The sequence below is a fragment of the Palaemon carinicauda genome, chromosome 34 (genome assembly GCF_036898095.1).
Source record: "Palaemon carinicauda isolate YSFRI2023 chromosome 34, ASM3689809v2, whole genome shotgun sequence".
Taxonomy (NCBI): domain Eukaryota; kingdom Metazoa; phylum Arthropoda; class Malacostraca; order Decapoda; family Palaemonidae; genus Palaemon; species Palaemon carinicauda.
Window position 1 is genome coordinate 78503150 of NC_090758.1, and position 16384 is coordinate 78519533.

At 41.1% G+C, this 16384-nt stretch overlaps 1 protein-coding gene across 2 annotated transcripts in view; it reads right to left on the reverse strand.

The window, feature by feature from the left end:
• Positions 1-462: 462 nt before the first annotated feature.
• Positions 463-16384, reverse strand: part of LOC137626499 (kinesin-like protein KIFC1) — an 86488-nt gene continuing 70566 nt past the window's right edge. The window contains exons 5-10 of one of the 2 annotated variants that reach the window (XM_068357532.1): positions 12825-12944; positions 11880-12111; positions 10368-10515; positions 8733-8942; positions 7713-7839; positions 463-2755 (exon numbers count right to left, since the gene is read on the reverse strand). In XM_068357532.1, the coding sequence (XP_068213633.1) occupies positions 1806-2755; positions 7713-7839; positions 8733-8942; positions 10368-10515; positions 11880-12111; positions 12825-12944 (1787 nt within the window). In that variant the 3' untranslated portion in view covers positions 463-1805. The remainder of the gene's footprint in view (positions 2756-7712; positions 7840-8732; positions 8943-10367; positions 10516-11879; positions 12112-12824; positions 12945-16384) is intronic. The other variant, XM_068357533.1, reaches the window with a different exon arrangement.

Sequence of the window (16384 nt, forward strand, 5' to 3'; positions counted from 1 at the left end):
CGGGGGAAAACGTGCCTCGAGGGCAATGCCCAGGGTAGGCCACATGTTAGCCAGGTCGTCTTCTTCAGTAAGTTTTCTGGTCGCGTCGTGTTATCACACGCCGCTCCTCAATTCACAGTGCGACCCCCTTTGTGTTCATCGCCACGTGGTTACCACATGGACTTTATTATGGTATTTCAATTTGTGAAAAATTAGGTATCAAAATAAAAAAAAATAAACATCAACACTGAATTAGGAGCCATAGAATCGGATGTAATTGATTAAATATGACCAGCTGAACTCGGTCGAGTCCCTTGTTAGGCTGGGAGGAACGTAGAGAGTAGAGGTCCCCTTTTTTGTTTTGTTTCATTTGTTGATGTCGGCTACCCCCCAAAATTGGGGGAAGTGCCTTGGTATATGTATGTATGTATGTATTATGGTATTCCAATTTGTGAAAAATTAGGTATCAAAATAAAAAATCAATGTTAATCAATATTTATATTAAAACTTAAAATGGCAAAAAAAAAGAAACAGGACAGAAAATGAAGACTGTACAATCAAACATATATTATTATTAAAAGTTAAGCAAGCAAGCCTAAGGGCTAAAAACAGGGAAAAATAGCCCAATGAGGAAAGAAGTAGAGGCTAGAACTATATGTCATGATTGAAGTCTCAAATAAAAAAAAGTTAGTAGATATAGAATATACATAATTCTAAAAAAAAAAGCTCTTTAAATACAGAATATATACAAACATTATGGAGTGACTGACAATCCTTTGGAAGAGTTAAAATCTACGGTTACCGACAATCACAGCCGAATATTTTAGCCAATTTAATTTTCCGGAAGTAAGAAAATAAAGGGATTTTGACGAAGGAAAAATCTATTTCTGGGGAGAGACCTGTGACGCCCGGTGAAAAAGTCCTTCTTTACACTTTTCTAATATAAATCTTCCAAATATACTAGAGAAAGATAAAAGCATGGAATGCAGAGGTTACAACCCTCGCGCGATCACCTTGTGGGTGTCGTGTATACAACAGGGGCGTGTGAAAACCACTATTCACAGGCTGTCTTCCATTTAGATAATTCCTTCATCAAAGGGGAGAAAATAAGTACGCTTTGAATACGCCATCCGTAAAATTCAAGCATTATATTAATAACCATATATTGGACATATTACATAAGTGCCATATCCATAGCTAACCAGAATGTCTTCTATTTTGCCTGCTTTTATTCATTTTATAAACTATTTCCCAAAATTGCCCATCACTCTAGAATTTGCCCCAAAGTATAACGCACAATGGCAAAACTGGCAAATAACTAAAAGGAATTATATTTTACACAAAAAAATATATACACTAAAAGACTCGTGCCAAGAGATACATAGGTTAACCCTAACTTTGGAAGAACAAATAAAACTATCAATAAAGATTTTTTACAACAAAATTCATAATCCCCTAAATAGTATATTTTACAAAAATATTTTTGGATTTTCAATGCAAATAATTGCACATCCCTCTGTCATTTAAAACTAATTTACAACGTTTACTTATGATATACGTTAAAAATCTAAATACACAGCTAGGGTGCAAGTAATTTTAAAACCTTATTTCAAAGTTTTGTACTCTTGTAGCGTACAGAACTAGGGTCGCACCCAATTTGGTTGTTTAAAAAAAATATTGAAACCTGCGACACTTTCTCAAGATTGGATGTCCCATAGATATTCAGACCACACGAGACTGCTGCAAAATAAATAGACGTGGCTCCGAATAGCATCGTGGTCACGGTGGTGAACCACGCAGCGAAATATCTCAATAATCTACAAACCTCATTTCTTCATCTGTTTCGTCGCAACACCAATGTGACATTGATTCACTCGAGTGGCGAACCGAAGGGAGTTCTGGGTCTCGTTAAGGCAAGCCTCTAGGGGAGATATGTTGACGAACATGAGGGTTTTTGAATTCCCGCCCAGAGAGCTCTGCAAAAAGTGAGTCAACTTGGAGTTCCTGTAAGGAATGTGACTCTGCTTTTGGCCGATCGCCATGATGACATTGCCTAGGTCAGCCAGGGACCTGTTAATGTTTTGCGTTTCCACGAGGCGAGCCCCTTCGGACTTTGACTCCTTCAGTCTCTCCGAGCCGGCCAGATCGACGAGATTGAGCGTTCCTTCGCACGAGTCGCTCGTCTTTGAGTTCTCGCCCGTAAGCCTCAGCTGGAAAACGGAGTGCGACCTGGAGGAGCGCTCGTTCATGTTGGTGGCTGCCACTGCCCTCTGCTGCTGAGCCATGTCGAGCAAAGTCTGGACTTTCTCTTTGTTTTCAACCGGAACCCTCTTCAGATTTGTGACGTAGACTTCATGCTTTTTATTGTCCTGGAATTTTATTTCGTACGTCAAGTTTTTGGCCTCTTTGGGAGACACCAGTAGATCTCTTATAGTCTCGTTATAGATCTCGAGAAAGCTGGCCTCCACCTTGTACTCCCAGCCTTTGCCCTTAAGCTCCTCCATGGTCCTAAATATGTGCTTCACGGTCCTCGGGATCATGCCCTCCAGTTCTTCGTTGTTGTGCACGCCTTCCATGGTAAACGTTTTGCCTGAGCCGGTCTGTCCGTAGGCGAAGATACAGACGTTGTAACCATCTAGTGCGCTTTGACTGAGCTGCGAGATCTCCTCAAACACTTCGGCCTGCGTGGCCGACGGCTGGAACACTCTATCGTAGGTGAACTCCGTGAAGCCGCTTCCTCGGTTTTTAAGGCCCGACATCGAGCTGGTGTTCACATCTGTAAACCAAAGGATTAAAATTAAAACAGTATTGAAACTAAGTGAAAATTGGCATACAAAAGACTAAAATTATTATTTTTAAGTGAAAATTGGCGTACATACATACATATACCAAGGCACTTCCCCCAATATTGGGGAGTAGCCGACATCAACAAATGAAACAAAAACAAAAAAGTGGACCTCTACTCTCTACGTTCCTCTCAGCCTGGCGTACAAAGGATAAAATTAACAAAAAAGTGGAATTTGGGATAAACATTAAACTGAAATTATGAGCATCCTTCATCAAGCATAAGTAATTTCTTTTTCTATTAGAGTTTTGTATCTAGAATCCGATGTTAATAGACCAATTAAAAGACAAGTTATCAAAGAACTATAGATCAACATTCAATATACATACATACATATACCAAAGGCACTTCCCCCAATTTTGGGGGGTAGCCGACATCAACAAGAAACAAAACAAAAAAGGGGACCTCTACTCTCTATGTTCCTTCAGCCTAATCAGGGACTCAGCCGAGTTCAGCTGGTACTGCTAGGGTGCCACAGCCCAACCTCCCACATTTCCACCACAGATGAAGCTTCATACTGCTGAGTCCCCTACTGCTGCTACCTCCGCGGTCATCTAAGGCATCGGAGGAAGCAGCAATATAACTCTTCTAAAGCTTAATTTCTTTTTATGTCTTACAGGCAATCACTGAAAGGTGTCTCATTTCAATTTTTCTTTCTATGAAATATTAAATAAATAAATATAATTGTGACGCAGTTCCGGTAGGCCTTGCTGCTTCCTCCGATGCCTTAGATGACCGCAGAGGTAGCAGCAGTAGGGGATTCAGCATTATGAAGCTTCATCTGTGGTGGATAATGTGGGAGGGTGGGCTGTGGCACCCTAGCAGTACCAGCTGAACTCGGTTGAGTCCCTTGTTAGGCTGGGAGGAACGTAGAGAGTAGAGGTCCCCCTTTTTTGTTTTGTTTCATTTGTTGATGTCGGCTACCCCCCAAAATTGGGGGGAAGTGCTTTGGTATATGTATGTATGTATATAATTCCCCTTATATTCTAAATTCTAAATCACGAAAATACATATCTTAAATTTTTCTGAACTACTGTACTTATTGATTGATTCTTATATCTTTACAGAATGCAACATAACAAACGGGAATAACCGAAAAGAAAATCTGCACCATTTGCGAGTTCACAGTACATTTCGTTGTGCCACAGCGCCCAAGCCCCCTCTCCACCCAAGGTAGGACCAGGAAGGGCCTGGCAATGGTTACTGATGACTCATCAGGTAGACCTATAGGCTCCCCAAAATGTCTCATCCTTAGCTCAGTAGGATGGTGAGGTTGCAGACACCACATGAAACTATAAAGTTAGGATGGTGAGGTTGCAGACACCACGTGAAACTATAGAGTTTCAGCGGGACTCGATCCCTGATCCGACGATCACCAGGCAGGGAGGTTTTCAAAGGGCAAATTGCTACACTGTCTGATGCCTTTCAACTAAATGTTGGATTGCACACTCAGGCTGTGACCATTCGGGTGTTTGTTCTGCTATTAACCCTTTTACCCCCAGGCTATTTGGAAATTTCCAACCCTTAACTTGTTCTGCTATTAACCCTTTTACCCCCAGGCTATTTGGAACTTTCCAACCCTTAACTTGTTCTGCTATTAACCCTTTTACCCCCAGGCTATTTGGAAATTTCCAACCCTTAACTTGTTCTGCTATTAACCCTTTTACCCCCAGGCTATTTGGAACTTTCCAACCCTTAACCCCCAGGGGGTTATTTTTTTTCAAGTACCTTTAGCAGTATATTTTTTTTTTAAATTGCCCTAACAGCCTTAATTTTTGTCATAGAGAGGTCAGGTTGGTCTCATTCTCTTGGAAAATGCCTGAAGTTTCTCAAAAAATTATAAAAAATATGCAAACAAAAATTTAAATAGCATTTTTTTGCAAGGACGTACCGGTACGTCCATGGGGGTAAAGGGATGAGTTTTGTGAAACGTACCAGTACGTCCTTTGGGGTTAAAAGGGATAAATAAAGGAAATATTATCAGTATCATTAACTAACTGACTTAGCCGAGATACCAGTTTTGCGGAATATGTCGTTCTTGTTTAAATACTCGTGTATTGAGCTCCAAAGACCCAGTAACGATTCAAAGTCTACAGCGTGAAGTACTACCACCCCTCGGGGAAAAGTAGGATTGGGGTGGCTAATGTGGTAAGGTCCCTGACTGGTGAACGCCAGACTGGGGTTCAAGTCCCGCTCAAACTCGTTAATTTCTCTGGTCGCTGCAACCTCATCATCCTTGTGAACTAAGGATGAGGGGTTTGGGTGAGCCTATAAGTCTATCTGCTGAGTCATCGGCAGCCATTGCCTGGCCCTCCTTGGTCCTAGCTTTGGTGGAGAGGGGGCTTGGACGCCGATCATGCGTATATATTGTTAGTCTCTAGGGCATTGTCCTACTCGATAGGGCAATGTCACTGTTCCTTGCACCTGCCATTCATGAGTGACCTTTAGACTTGCAAATGACTACAAAACCAGCAAGAGGAACCACATCCACAGCATATATCAGGACCTGGATAATAAGGAGAGTTTAGTCACAAAGTAAGAAGATAGACACACACGTTCTGGCCGTAGCGGGTAGCTCCGCAAGATGCTGTGATGTACAGTGTGTGTATTACTTTACGGTTTTTGCTTTGCCTCTCCATTATATCCTTTGCCTACGTTCTTGCTTCCTTTCTTCCAACTTTCCTAACGTTTACCTCGGCATCACTACAGAGTTTTTCCCTAGCTTCACTTAGGCTCCTGTCACTGGGCTATTTAGCTCAAATCCAAAAATCCAATCTTATATAAAACTCACTTATTTATTTTCATACTCAATCTCCTTTTCTGTATATTCTAACTACTTTCAACTTTGATTTCTCAGTGAAACAGCGTGATTACCCGCACAGGTTATACCTTGGTGCCGATTGGCTGAAACTCCATAAATTTAATTGAATGTGGGTATTAACCCTATGTATATAAAATCTATAAATATATTACCCCATGGATACAAAATTAAAATGGTGACTGATGATGATGATATCGAAGTACTCTGCCTCTTTCCATTGTGAATACAATATTAAAACCTTTTCTTTTGTTATCAATTCGTATTACTTTATCCTTGGCTATTGTTTTTTAATTATACTTTCTATTAATTCACCTAACCCATATTTTGTCCATAGATTTTTAGCTATGAATATAAATTGAAGATAATTTGTAACAAGATTTCCTTTTCGATTAATCTTTATACTTTCTTCTGTGAGAGGAAGAGGAAGAGGAAGGCCAAGGTTTGGGTGGATGGATCGAGTGAAGAAAGCTCTGGGTGATAGGAGGATAGATGCGAGAGAGCGTGCTAGAAATAGGAATGAATGGCGAGCGATTGTGACGCAGTTCCAGTAGGCCCTGCTGCTTTCTTCAGTGCCTTGGATGACCGCAGAGGTAGCAGCAGTAGGGGATTCAGCGTTATGAAGCTTCATCTGTGGTGGATAATGTGGGTGGGTGGGCTGTGGCACCCCAGCAGTACCAGCCGAACTCGGTTGAGTCCCTTGTCAGGCTGGGAGGAACGTAGAGAGAAGAGGTCCCCTTTCTTGTTTCATTTGTTTGATGTCGGCTACCCCCCAAAATTGGGGGAAGTGCCTTGGTATATGTATGTACTTTCTACTGTAATAAAATAATCATCTTATGTATTGTATTTCTAAACTTGCTACCGTCCCAGAATAATGATTTACGCATTGTAAACAAGATTACTCTAAATAAATACCCTAAAACTATACTGATCAAATATTTCTTCCACTAACAATTTGTTTCTAAATTAAAGATTTACTTCACCATTCCTGCTACTGTACTTGGTAAGTGTATACAGTATATAATTTTTCTATGCAGGCTAAAAAAAAGATATAAACATGACAAATTTGTAAATAATTTGTATCTTTCCCTAACTAATACAAACCCGTAGTTATTCATATATGGATATATCTTTCAGCAAAGCTGAAAGGTAGCCAGTTAAGACTTTTATACCCTTTTCTGATCTTGGTCAAATGGGAACAGAAAATGAAAGGAGAAAATAATAAAGAAGTGAAGAAACTAAGCACTAATGATCTGCACAGAGTACAAATCTCTTTCCCCCTCTCACTCTAATACAGCCTTGACATAATTTATAAAGAATGCTTCCCCAAAAACAGTATACATACATACATATACCAAGGCACTTCCCCCAATTTTGGGGGGTAGTCGACATCAAACAAATGAAACAAAAAAGGGGACCTTTCTTCTCTACGTTCCTTCCAGCCTGAAAAGGGACTCAACCGAGTTCGGCTGGTACTGCTAGGGTGCCTTAGCCCACCCTTCCCCGTTATCCACCACAGATGAAGCTTCATAACACTGAATCCCCTACTGCTGCTACCTCTGCAGTCATCCAAGGCACTGGAGGAAGCAGCAGGGCCTACCGGAACTGCGTCACAATCGCTCGCCATTCATTCCGATTTCTAGCACGCTCTCTTGCCTCTCTCACATCTATCCTCCTATCACCCAGAGCTTTCTTCACTCCATCCATCCACCCAAACCTTGGCCTTCCTCTTGTACATAGATAGTGGAATGTTTATATTTGCACTGGAACAACATACATTACAAGGAAGGACAAATAGTAAATAACATGAAAACAGTGGATTAATAAACAAAACCAACTATAGTCCATTTCTTTTAGCGATGCATATTTGCACCAACTCGCGGCGGTGCCCTTTTAGCTCGGAAAAGTTTCCTGATCGCTGATTGGTTAGAATTATCTTGTCCAACCAATCAGCGATCCGAAAACTTTTCCGAGCTAAAAGGGCACCGCCGCGAGTCGGTGCAAATATGCATCGCTAAAAGAAATGGACTAGATGCTGCGTGTAATAAAATCATCTTAAACCCAACTTACCTCCTTTGCCGACTTCCAAAGTATGGTCGTCGATGAAGTTAATGTGGTGAGTAACGTCAGAATTTCCGTTGTTCTTGATTTCGTCTCCCAGAAGGGGCCTCACTCTACAGAAGACCCTGATGTTACCCTGCAAAAAAAGGTACTTTTTATTTCAAAGGATCGTCCACAAAAGGGATTTTGACGAAAGAAAAATCTATTTCTGGGAAGAGACCTGTGACGGCCAGTGAAAGAAGTCCTTCTTTACACTTTTCTAATATAAATCTTCCAAATATACTAGAGAAAGATAAAAGCATGGAATGCAGAGGTTACTACCCTCGCGCGATCACCTCGTGGGTGTCGTGTATACATCAGGGGCGTGTGAAAACCACTATTCACAGGCTGTCTTCCATTTAGATAATTCCTTCATCAAAGGGGAGGGCCGTGATAGGCCCTAGAGAACACAGTTGGGCCACAAATGGGTTTATAAACAACGGTTGAACGTATAAAATGGATGTTGTATTTTAACAGTGGATTTTTAAAGAAAGTTCTTGTTGAACAATTTTTTTAGTTTACTTGCTGTCATTTCTTTAACCCTTTTACCCCCAGGCTATTTGGAAATTTCCAACCCTTAACCCCCAGGGGGTTAATTTTTTCAAGCACATTTTGCAGTATATTTCTTTTAAATTGCTCTAATAGCCTTAATTTTTGTCATAGAGAGGTCAGGTTGGTCTCATTCTCTTGAAAAATGCCTGAATTTTCTCAAAATATTATCAAAAATATGAAAAAATGATTTTTTATAGCATTTTTTTGCAAGGACCTACCGGTACGTCCATGGGGGTAAAGGGATGGCTTTTGTGAAACGTACCAGTACGTCCTTTGGGGGTAAAAGGGTTAACACATTAAATTATAAGATTTTAGATTGAACTTATTTTTAAAACTTGGATCGCATGCAGACCAATCGGCGCCGTAACAAGACATGAATTAATCAAGATTGAAAAAACAGACTATATTAAAAAATTAAATCTCAAACACAACAATTACCTTTAATTCCAAAACTGTATTATGCAGTTTCCGTCTTATCATTTCCCCCTCCAGAAGCTTATCATCCTGCTCCTGAATCTTGATCTTCTGTCCTTCGTTCAGCGCTCTCATCTCGGCTATCTCCCTGTTCCTCTCCGCCAGGAGCGATTCCGTCGACTTGAGACGAGCTTCGATGCCGGCCTGGTTACTCGACAGCTCGGACACTGTGAACTGCATCGCGAATGTTAAGTCAGGGTTAGTTTCTCAAAGACTTAAATTGGAACAAATAAGTGGTCTAGCATTTCTAGTAGTTTACAATGCATTTGAAAAATGCTGCACAATCTATTACACTTAATAAAAATACCAATGCTGTATGAATATTTCCCGCAACTATTAGCCCAATGTAAAACCTACAAAGAAATATAACTTCTATCAATTACAAGAACCATTTATCTATAACATATACATCTTTAATATATATAGGATCTTATTCCTCATTGGCTTATGAGATAACATAACCATGGAGAAGTAATCTCCCAATAACCTAATGACCTTGCTTGCTGAGACTATTGCAGCCAGTGTAATGAGAGCTAAGAAATCGCCCCTCGGCTCTTGATGTGCTACAAAGCAGGTGCTTTTTGCCTACTGACCGAGGGGAAGCAACCTCAAACATTAGTGCATTAACAAACAACTGCGGACCGTACAACATTAGTTTCATTTCCAAATGTAAAAAGGAATCCTTTAAGTATATGTAATACCTTAACCACAGGCGAAATGCTAACAATTGACACAGTATACTTATTCTTGAATGACTTACCAATGCATATGTGTTTAACCCTTTTACCCCCAGGCTATTTGGAAATTTCCAACCCTTAACCCCCAGGGTTTTTCTTTTTTTCAAGCACATTTTGCTATATATATATTTTTTAAATTGCTCTAACAGCCTTAATTTTTGTCATAGAGAGGTCAGGTTGGTCTCATTCTCTTGGAAAATGCCTGAAGTTCCTCAAAAAGTTATCAAAAATATGCAAAAAAAAATGTAAATAGCATTTTTTTGCAAGGACGTACCGGTGCGTCCATTGGGGTAGAGGGATGGGTTTTGTGAAACGTAACAGTACGTCCTTTGGGGGTAAAAGGGTTGAGGTCTTGCTCTCAAATATGCTATGGCTGAGTCGACGATATTGACTACCCTATATATTACTAGGTACAGTATGCAGTTAATTCTAAAAGTCAGGCCTTCTCCACCATGAGGCTCAATACTAAACAGCATTCTAAAAGTTTTAATCCAGCTGTGACCAAGTTGTGGAATGATCTTCCCAATCAGGTAGTTGAATCGGTAGAACTTCAAAAGTTCAAGCTCGCAGCAAATGTTTTTTATGTTGAACCGGCTTACATAAGTCCTTTTATAGTTTATACATCAAATATCTGTTTTAATGTTAGTTTTTAAAATATTTTATTTTAATTTTTCATTACTTCTTGTATGGTTTATTTATTTCCTTTCCTCACTGGGCTATTTTTCCCTGTTGGTGCCCTTGGGCTTATAGCATCTTGCTTTTCCAACTAGGGTTGTGGCTTAGCTTCTATAATAATAATAATAATCAGTAAATTCTACAGAAACAATATCCTACGAGATAAAAACAAAACACACGCACTTACTTTTAACCCTGCGATCTCCTCCAGCCGAGCCGCGATTTCCGACTCGAGGGCTTTTACCTGGCGTTCCAAGTTCGACTTGGAGAACTCGAGAGACTGTATGGTGTTCTCGTAGTTCCTCTTTTCCGAACAGCGGTCATCTTGTTCTTTCCTGGAAAAGGATGAAGTTTTTAGTTTGTATGATTTTATAAAATTTGGGCAACGTGGCTCTTAAGTGTAATTGGGGGAGAACCAGGTAGTTGCATCATGAAGTTGTTCTTTAACTAAGTTGGATAACGAGGTACAGAAGTCTTTAGATCAGTGGTTCCCAACCTGGGGGAAATTTGAAGCTTCCAGGGGGGAAATAATTACACTACCTACTAACTAAAACAAGCGGAAAATGTCCTCATAGTACGTGCGGCAATTTGTTGTTAGCAATTCAATTGTGTTATGATCATATCAGCTCTCACAGACATGATATTCAAGGGGAGAATTGGAGTGTCATGCCCATTTCTGAGGCAGGCGAGTGGGCATGGGGGCTGGGCGGGGCATGAAGGGGGAAATCTGGACGGTTGAACTGGGTGCAGGGGGGAAATGACAGAAAAAAGGTTGGGAACCACTGCTTTAGATAGTAGGCTGGCCAAGGCACCAGCCACCTATTGAGATACTACAGCTAATGAGTTATTGAGTCCTTTTGACTGGCCAGACAGTAATACATTGGATCCCTCTCTCTGGTTACGGCTCATTTCATCTTTGCCGGCACATACACAGAATAGTCTGGCCTATTCTTTACGCATTCACCTTTTTCCTCATACACTTAACAACGCTGAAATTACCAAAACAATTCTTCTTCTCTCAAGAGGTTAACAACGGCACTGTAATTGTTCAATGGCCACTTTCCTCTTGGTAAGGTTAGAAGAGACTCTTTACCTATGGTAAGTAGTACTCTAATGTTATAGCTATATTTATAATTAATAATATCAGAGTAATTTCCTTACAGCATCGGCTCACCAGTTGTTACCACAGGAGTCTTTTAGTCAACGGGGAAACGAGAGATTTTGTATGTTATGCAAGATAAAAACTGCTTTAAATTAGAAGCATCATTATAAAATCTCAACTGATATTTTCTGACACATTAAAACAATATCTGAGGTATGTATGAACACCACAAAATCACTACTGAAAGTGAGTTAGGCCACGTAAGTTAAAAATGATTTGTAAAGATACATTTATGAAATATTAAAAATTAAAATTAATCCATCTGTATATAACCTTAAATTAATTGCTCGCAGGTTCTTACGCAGGTGGCTTACCGAAAGAAACATTGTCAGGGGAAAAAAGATGCCTACAATCAAAGTTTCGCTCATCCACCTGTAAAAAAGAATCCAACTATTTTCCCTGTTGAAGCCCCTGGGCTTATAGCATCCTGCTTTTCCCTGTTGAAGCCGCTGGGCTTATAGCACCCTGCTTTTCCCAACTAGGGTTTTAGCTTAGCAATTAATAATAATAATAATGAAGACAAAAACAAACCCTTACCTCAAATCTCTCCTCAGGTTCTCCACTTCCTCCCGGTTCGCCTCGTACGACGTCTTGGTTTCGACCAGGTTGTGGTTGAGGTGAGTCTTCTCCGTCTCGAGGGTCTCGATCCTCGAGTCGTAGTCCTCGAATTTCCTCATCCAGTCGCGTTGCTCCATTTCTCGCGTCTTCAGCATGGCTTCCATGTCTTGCAGGCGGCCCTTCAGATCCCATCCTGGCCGTTTGGACTTGCCTGCAAGATGGGACGTTTCGGGATGAACGCTGAAGGGTCACGGAACGACTTGGGGATGCAGTGTGATGGCGCAAATATATATTAATTTCTAATGATTACATAACATTTGAAGTAAACGTGTTTAATATTTTTAACCCTTTTACCCCCAAAGGACGTACTGGTATGTTTCACAAAACTCATCCCTTTACCCCCATGGACGTACCGGTACGTCCTTGCAAAAAAATGCGATGAATTTTTTTTTTTTTTCATATTTTTGATAATTTTTTGAGAAAATTCAGGCATTTTCCAAGAGAATGAGACCAACCTGACCTCTCTATGACAAAAATTAAGGCTATTAGAGTAATTTAAAAAAAATATACTGCAAAATATGCTGGGAAAAAAATAACCCCCTGGGGGTTAAGGGTTGGAAATTTCCAAATAGCCTTGGGGGTAAAAGGGTTAATATTTTTAATATCTGTAGAATGATAGAATTATACATATTTGAATACTGCACAACCAAATTCAAGAACATTACAGCTTTGGCAAAATAACCAATGGTTGACGTACTATCAAAAGTTTTAAAGATATTGTTAAAAGAAACACACTGCTGGGTTATTAAAATCTAAAGGTTTAAATGGTTACTGTAGGATACAGTATACATTTTTATACAATACAGTACTGTATAACATTACTGTACTTCGAAGGTGAAAAAGACCCGACCGCGATAAACAAACCTTTCGCGTCACCCTCGGTCCCGGCGCTTTTAACTGTCGAGGAGACTTTGGACGTCGCCACAGGCTGTCGTGCATTCATGTGGTTTGTGATGTTTGCGCCAGGTCTGCGGCCATTAGGTCCTGTAACAACACAAATTGAAGAACCAAATACATAACTAATGTGAGTGCCGAGTGCTAAATACCGACGCCAACGCATGCAAGAGGAGAGTGCTTCAACTAAACAATAAAAGTACTTTGATGTTTAACACATTTTCTACTTGGACAAAAGAAATGTAACTAAATATTATAAATAACTCTAAGTTTGAAGAAAAAATTAATGAAAAAAAAAGATATTTAAACTAAAATGAAAAGCATATTAAAAGTACCTAAACTATCAAAACTACCAAATGACTAAAAGTATTTCAAAGATCTAGATGGTAACACAACACAACCATATAAATACGGTTCCTTCGGTACTAAAACTATAATACAAAAGCTACACCTTCATTAAAATATAAAACAATTTGTAGTAGAATAAGTGGGATCATTGGCAACTTAATATCTGCCTCGAGTTAGAACTGCAAAAACGGCTCAATACATTTCACTAGTGACCATAATCTTTGGGGAAGCCCTTAGATATACTGAACATCCCACCAGCTATTACCCGATAACCTCTGATCCTAGCTTGGGTAGAGAGGGGCTTGGACACCGATTACATTTGTATATGTTCGGGGATTCAGCATTATGAAGCTTCATCTGTGGTGGATAATGTGGGAGGATAGGCTGTGGCACCCTAGCAGTACCAGCTGAACTCGGTTGAGTCCCTTGTTAGGCTGGAGGAACGTAGAGAGTAGAGATCCCCTTTTTTGTTTCGTTTCATTTGTTGATGTCGGCTACCCCCCAAAATTGGGGGAAGTGCCTTGGTATATGTATGTATGTATGTATGTTCGGTTTCTGGGACATTGCATTGCCCCTGCCCTGTGTTACTCATAGAACCTTGAATAGAACTGTACATACATACATATACCAAGGCACTTCCCCCAATTTTGGGGGGTAGCCGACATCAACAAATGAAACAAAAACAAAAAGGGGACCTCTACTCTGTACGTTCCTCCCAGCCTAACAAGGGACTCAACCGAGTTCAGCTGGTACTGCTAGGGGTGCCACAACACACCCTCCCCCGTTATCCACCACAGATGAAGCTTCATAATGCTGTACTGTAACCTGTGCTATATAATGTAAGCAAGCCCTGTAAGAGCATTATCTTTTATTCCTAGCTTGGGTACAGAGGGGGACTTGGGTGCTGGACATATTTGTAAAAGTCTGGCTTCTTGGTCATTGTCCTTAACCCTGAGTTACTTATATATAACCCTTAACATCTGTAACCCGTGATCTACGGTATAAGTATGCCCTGTATGAGGTACAGTGCCACTTGCAATTGAGACTGTGCGACACAAGGCAGATGGTTTTATGGGAACTGCCCCGAGTCCCTTCAGTCACAACTGTATTACTTCCTCCCTTTCCTTCAGTCTTATAACTAGCGGTGCAGATTCTTTAAACCTTCCTCCAATTTCCTTCAGTCGAGGAAATGACCCGGCGGTGTCGGTTAAGCTAAGGCTCAAGACAAACCAGATTTAAAAATCTAACCTAATCATCTGTTGAAATGGACTTAAATCATAAGGATTTGCAGGTCATATTATATTTCCATTTTAAACAAGTATAGCAATTTCTATGATGTATACATAAGGCATTTACAGAACTGTCCTTGCCTTACACATTGAAAAAAATAGGCCCTCACAAAGAAAATCAAGGAGTAAAACAATGAGATTCAAGGCTTTAGAAATATTTGGAAATTCCAGTCACAGACAAGTTGCAGGCAGACAATCAAATATCAAGATTCGAGATGGTCTGGACATGAATGGAGATCTCTCATGCACATCCAACACTTAACCCTTTTACCCCCAGGCTCTTTGGAAATTTCCAACCCTTAACCCCCAAGGGGTTATTTTTCCCCCCAGCACATTTTGCAGTATACTTTTTTTAAATTGCTCTAACAGCCTTAATTTTTGTCATAGAGAGGTCAGGTTGGTCTCATTCTCTTGGAAAATGCCTGAAGTTTCTCAAAAAATTATCAAAAATATGACAAATTCGAAGATAATTTGTATTTTTCCTAACCATACAAACCTTAGCTATTTACAAAGGGTTATTACTTTTAGCGTAGCTGAAATGGCGAGCCATTAGAATTTAACGAGGGTGTATTACCCCCGCGCTAGTTAGCGGGGGGGTAGGGGAGTGGTAGCTAGCTACCCCTCCTCCCCCTCACACACAGGTGAATACTCACTTTCACTTAGAGGTAGGACTTGTCTTGGGGGACAGGGCTGGCGGGCAAATATGTGTAAATAGCTAAGGTTTGTATGGTTAGGAAAAATACAAATTATCTTCGAATTTGTCATTTGTTCCGTAACCGAAATACAAACCACGCTATTTACAAAGGGTGACTTATCCCTTAGGAAGGGTGGAAAGTCCCCAGCCATACTGGCTTTGGCTTTACCCGGGGACTCAGAATCCGAGTGAGTCGCACTCGAGAAAAGGAGTCCCTGCACCTCACAAGTTCCTTGCACCGCAAGGAACCATGTGGCCTACGTAAGCTTGTGTGTGAAGGAAGAAGTGTGACCCGTCCTAGGCAGTTGACCTGGAGTTCCAGAAGGAACTCTGGGTTAGGACGTTCCCAATACCACCTCGTCAGGGTATGGGGGACGCGACAGTATTGACTCAATACTCGGAACACAAGGAAGCATGGTTTACCTGCAGAGGTTCGAGGTCAGCTATGCAGAGACCAGGATGCTGCTTCCCCGTAGAGGGGATGATGAAGAAAGAAGTAAGGGCCAGACATACTTCTTTCGTTCATGCAGACTAAAACCTGATAACAATGCCCTCAACCTTCTGCTACCTGTCCAAAAAGGAGCCTGAGGTTAGACCAGCTGTTGTGTAGCCACCACAGAGCGATAGAAAACGTATCGAGACTCCTGTGGGTCACGCCCTGCAGGAAGCGGGCTGCGAAGGTCATCAGACGCTTCCAGACTCCAGCTTGTAGCACCTGCGTCACAGAGTAGTATTACTCGAAGGCGAGGGACGTTGCGATGTATCCAACATCGTGCTGTAGGGCGACGTGACGGGGGAGGGTCTGAAGACAGGTCGAGATGAATGTCCTTGAGTCCGGGCTGAAGAGGTATACTGGTGACTCTCCCCCCATGTCCTCCTTGTGTTCCCAAATCGGCTGCAACTGAGGCCAAACTGCAGCTGTTCCCAGCGCTAACCTCTCGATTCCTGTACTGGCAAGAAAGAGAAGGTCTTGGGACATCAGACACAGAATGGAGACTCAAAATCTTGAATGAATCGGACCGAAGGGTCGGGACCCTCAGATTCTGAGTCTAGCCAACAACTCAGGAGCGAGCCTGAATGTTGCCTTCTCCTCTTCCTTAGAAAGGGGGGGAGTAGTAAGAGACCAAGAAGATTGCTTACACACTGGCCGTGGCCAGAGTGAGCAGAAGACCCAAGGCGGAATACAATCCGAGGCCTGT